This window comes from Papilio xuthus, unplaced genomic scaffold, assembly GCF_000836235.2.
Source record: "Papilio xuthus unplaced genomic scaffold, Pxut_1.1 DF825946.1, whole genome shotgun sequence".
In the NCBI taxonomy this organism is placed as follows: Eukaryota; Metazoa; Arthropoda; class Insecta; order Lepidoptera; family Papilionidae; genus Papilio; species Papilio xuthus.
The window spans coordinates 12,067,888-12,072,302 of NW_013532703.1; the positions used below are offsets into that span (position 1 = coordinate 12,067,888).

Below are 4,415 nucleotides of genomic sequence, written 5' to 3' on the forward strand. Positions count from 1 at the left end.
TCGACACGGTCTCCTGATTTAGTTGTGAAATAGAATATTTAGCAGAAATTCAATACCAAATATGAACAGTACACTGAATACGGGTTCTTTTATAAATAAGCGGAACTTCACTAAAGGCTTGTGTCATAACGATTTGCAAGTACACGTGATTTTGTGTAATGTAACGTCGATTATAGAGATAGCTATTTGCGTAAATTTCGTTTTTTAATTCTTATATTGATGAATAGATAGTAGGCAGTGTTTCGCCAGGTTACTGAATCGTCATCACTATTGACCTTTACGACTCGAAGCAATCCCCAAACCGTAAGTTCAACTGCCGAAAGTTTTTCATGAAAACAATTTGTAGTCTCTTTTATACTCTCCAAACAACTGAAATAACAATATCTTTTTATATGGATGTTGGCATTGACAGAAGACAGAAAACAGAAGAGTTGTTGAATGTCAAATGTTACTTTTAATAACGGTAAAAATATACTATTACCAATTCTGTCTATGTAGTGTAGGATAATGTTTGTATAATTTATAATACATGATCGCATCAAACGATTGTGCCTTCAGTAAGAAAGGAAACTGTTGTACTATTGGCCCGTTTATAAAAATAAAATTATTAATATTATGCAGGAGGCTACATTAGTTATCCACATCTCGATGATTGCGACAATTTGTAGCCATTAGGCTATGCGCAAGGCACCATGAAGGCTGCTGTTATTAGGGGAATACCATCAATTATTTCAGAGGGCATATTTAATACCCGACATCGACGTGTCGCTTTTAAACCGAAACGAACACCCGGCGAGGTGCACCGTAGTACTTAAAAGCTAATCCAGAGTCAAATAATAAGTACATAGATATGTGTCTTTGGCTTATAACGGCCTGTCTAGGCCTATTGCCCGCGCAACCTGCTCCCCCCAACGTAATAGTGGTGCAAGGAGTTCCTACTCCCATTCTTCAGCCTACCACGGCGGCAACAACCGCTGCAACGACGGCGGCACCAAACACTACCACGACCACAACAACCACAACTACTACAACTGCACGACCTGGAAATATGACGTCACCCCCACCTCCGCCATCGACGCCAACCACTACGGTGACAACAGCCGCGCCCACCACCGCAACAACAGCTGCGCCTACAACCACAACAACCACGGCCGCCACCACTGCTGCCCCCACCACAATATCCACCGCGGCAACTACAGGTGGAGTGCTTTTATCAGTTTTACTATGTGACAATCCCGACTTGATTTGTATATCTAACCCTGATGACCCTGCTTCAGGCTCACTCCCCATAGATCCCAGGCTCGGCACGACACCGGGATCCTCTGGAGCGATACAAGCGCCGCCAATATCTGGATACAGTGGCCAAGTGCCGTCCTACGATACGGCAGTGAGATTCCCACGACAGCGGCGGAGTGTACAGCTTACTTTAAAGGATTTATACGACAATTTCCGTAGCGATGTTACCCGTAGTAACCACAATATTCGCAAGAGACAGAGCTGCAGATGTGTTCCCACCGGCACTTGTGTTCGGACGTCTTCTGGTGCCGGAATGATAGACATAAGAATTGTCACCCCGGTAAGCTAATAAATAAGTTTTCATGTTGACTAATTTTGCTGATGTTCGTAAGTAAAGATAATAAAGAGCGATCTAGCTTGTTGTTAATTGAATACATGGTTAGACAAACTGTTACATTTTGAAATAAGAAAACAATTTCTACGTTGTACAATAGGGCCTCTATACATAAAAAAATAATTGATTTTAGGGTTCAACCCAATGCCCAACTGGGCAAGAATACTGCTGTGGCAGTACAACCACGATCGCTTGCGGTACCTTGCAGACTGTGCCATCCACCGGCGTTACGCCAGCTGCTGGTCAAGCGAACTTTGGAGAATTTCCTTGGCAGGTAACATATATATAAATAACAAATCGCAGAAAGCTAAGTAGTCTTGGAAATGGTAGTTTCAAGCATAAAATTCATTACAGGCTTTAATCTTGACTTTACAAAATGATTACATTGCCGGTGGCGTTCTGATAGACCAAATGAACGTTTTAACAGTCACCCACAGAATGTTGCCTTACATGTAAGTTACATTTTACGTTGCCCTTATCTTTATAAAATTCATTGCTTTCTTCTAGATGTTTATATTTGCAATCGTGGTATTTAGTGTTTCAGGAACAGCACCTAATGTTAAAGTCCGTCTTGGCGAATGGGACGCGGCGGGGACTTACGAACCTGTACCTTTCCAAGAGTACACGATACGGAAGGTATTCAGTCACCCTTCGTACAATCTTAATACACTACAGTATGATTTGACGGTTCTAAGATTGAACGCCCCCGTGCCATTTACTCCGGCAAGTGGGTCCGCGACTACAATCAACAGAGCCTGTCTACCTCCGAACTCCAATTCAGTGTACACCGGTATCAGGTAATCCCTTGTCATATAACTAAATAGAACTTATTTGGTAATTTTCGTAATAGAATAAGACTAGGCGGGTATTGAAAAGAATAGGTTTTAAGAAGTGGAATACGGACAAACTTAAAGTTATGGATGTATGAGGTGTTGATTATTCTCAGGTCAAACTGTCTTGCCGTTGGTTTCTGAGGCCAAAATTTTAAATCGTCATCCGAGCTTTATCTTTCACATCTTCGTCTTGTTTAAAACGGAGATGTTTGTCTCAGAAACCCATGGTTAGTTACTCAGCAGCGACATCATTCGAATTAAATTTAGAAGAAAGGTAATTTTGCTGTATGCTGTGGACCAAACAAATTGTATGTTCCAGGTGCATGGTGTCGGGTTGGGGTAAAGACATGTTCGGCATGACGGGACAGTACCAGCAGATCATGAAGAAGGTCGATGTGCCGGTGGTGGCGCCGGCGAATTGCCAGGCTCAGCTTCAGGCAGCAAGGCTCGGACCTACCTTCGTCCTCGACACCACCTCTTTTGTTTGCGCTGGAGGTGAAGCTAACAAGGATGCTTGTACCGTGAGTATCGTATAACATGGAGCCAAGATTCATTAAATCATTCCAATAAAAGTAAAGGGTATGTCTGTAAATGAAAAGAAATTTTTATACTTTATTAAATAATAAAAAAACTTGTATAAACAATATGTCAGATTTTCCCTCGGTTGCAGGGTGACGGGGGCTCGGGGTTGGTGTGTCCTGTGAACGGGCAGTGGGTGGTGGTAGGACTGGTGGCGTGGGGTCTGGGCTGCGCCAGCGCCAACGTGTCTGCGGCATATGTCAACGTCGCCGGCCTGCTGCCCTGGATACAGCAGCAAGTTGCTGCGGCTTAGTCATCTAAGTGACAGCACTCAAAGCAGACTCATTGCGTACAGAGTCGTTAAGTGGTCTGCCTTAGAGAGATTTAGTATGATAAACCTACACTAAGAGACCGAAAAATCAGTGCAATAGTAAGTCAATGTTTAACGCGTAGACTGCATAATTTTGATGGTCCTAAAGAGTCGTTTAATTTAAAAGTATCTATTTGCCATATCGATTAACACAAATACTGCTATTAAATAAAAAATTAAAAAACGTATGAAATGAGATAAATAAGAGCACAATTGTATTTTGTTATACGTCTTAGCCCTATTTCAGTGAAACAATTACAACAAATTCGGGATCGAAATTGACAGTCATATTTACATTTAAATATGAGCAAAAAACAGGTAAGTCAATTTAGGACGTAGCCGGGTCAAAGGCTGATCGTATCGATCATCATAAAAACCCCAAGTTGTGAAGCCTAACATAATAATTTATTAAGTTAACAATTTTTACAAATAAGTGTGTAAAAGTTATAATATAAAACATAGAACATAAACGATACGAGCTAACTGTATGTATACTTACAATAGATGCAGCGTTCTAAACGCGTTTCAACAGTTTAAATAACGTTAAACATAACTATTAGCTAAACAGCGTGTTTGCTGGGACGTAATCTAATATTGCAGCGGGAGGCCCGCCTCACGGACGATATCACGTTGTCTGACGGCGCTCAGTCCTGCTCTCCGTGCTCCTGCTTCACCACCGCGGCGGGGGAGGCCGGCGCCAAGGGGGGCGGGGGTGACGACACTTCTATGTATTCCTCGGTATTTCGCTCTTCTTTTATTTCCGGTTCTATTTTAACCGGATGTTCGGCGGCGAGCGGGACCGGTGTCGATACCGAGGGCGCGGGCGCCGCGTCCGGTGGCGGCGGCGCGAGGGCCGCCCACGCCGACGCAGCACCCCTCGCGTAAGCCTCATAAAACGCCCTCTGGGCCATTTCCGCCTCCTCGATGTGCACAAAAGCGTGGTTATCAAGCTCGGCGCGGAAGAAAAACTTGAGTCCGCAGCGCGCGCAGTCGTAGGGGCGCGGCGCGGCGGCGTGCTCGGGCAGGTGGCGCTGCAGACCCGCGGCGCTCGTGAACACCGCCG

The 4,415-nt window shown here is 44.1% G+C and overlaps 2 protein-coding genes across 2 annotated transcripts in view; one reads left to right on the plus strand and one right to left on the minus strand.

Annotated features, from left to right (window-relative positions):
• Window positions 1-850: 850 nt before the first annotated feature.
• On the plus strand, window positions 851-3,501 carry LOC106123894 (serine protease 44). The gene is made up of 6 exons (XM_013320308.1): window positions 851-1,576; window positions 1,764-1,904; window positions 1,985-2,082; window positions 2,167-2,427; window positions 2,783-2,984; window positions 3,134-3,501. Exons 1-6 carry the CDS (start codon window positions 851-853, stop codon window positions 3,293-3,295), a joined length of 1,590 nt encoding a protein of 529 aa, XP_013175762.1. The 3' UTR covers window positions 3,296-3,501.
• A 495-nt stretch (window positions 3,502-3,996) lies between these two features.
• Window positions 3,997-4,415, minus strand: part of L (zinc finger protein Lobe) — a 46,606-nt gene continuing 46,187 nt past the window's right edge. Inside the window, exon 12 of the mRNA XM_013320309.1 lies at window positions 3,997-4,383. Within this exon, the coding sequence (XP_013175763.1) occupies window positions 3,997-4,383 (387 nt within the window). The remainder of the gene's footprint in view (window positions 4,384-4,415) is intronic.

Coding starts and splice junctions, on each gene's coding strand:
- LOC106123894 (XM_013320308.1), top strand. CDS start 851: ATGTGTCTTTGGCTTATAACGGCCTGTCTAGGCCTATTGCCCGCGCAA. Junction 2,083..2,166: donor CACAGAATGTTGCCTTACAT/GTAAGTTACATT, acceptor CGTGGTATTTAG/TGTTTCAGGAACAGCACCTA. Junction 2,428..2,782: donor TCAGTGTACACCGGTATCAG/GTAATCCCTTGT, acceptor TGTATGTTCCAG/GTGCATGGTGTCGGGTTGGG.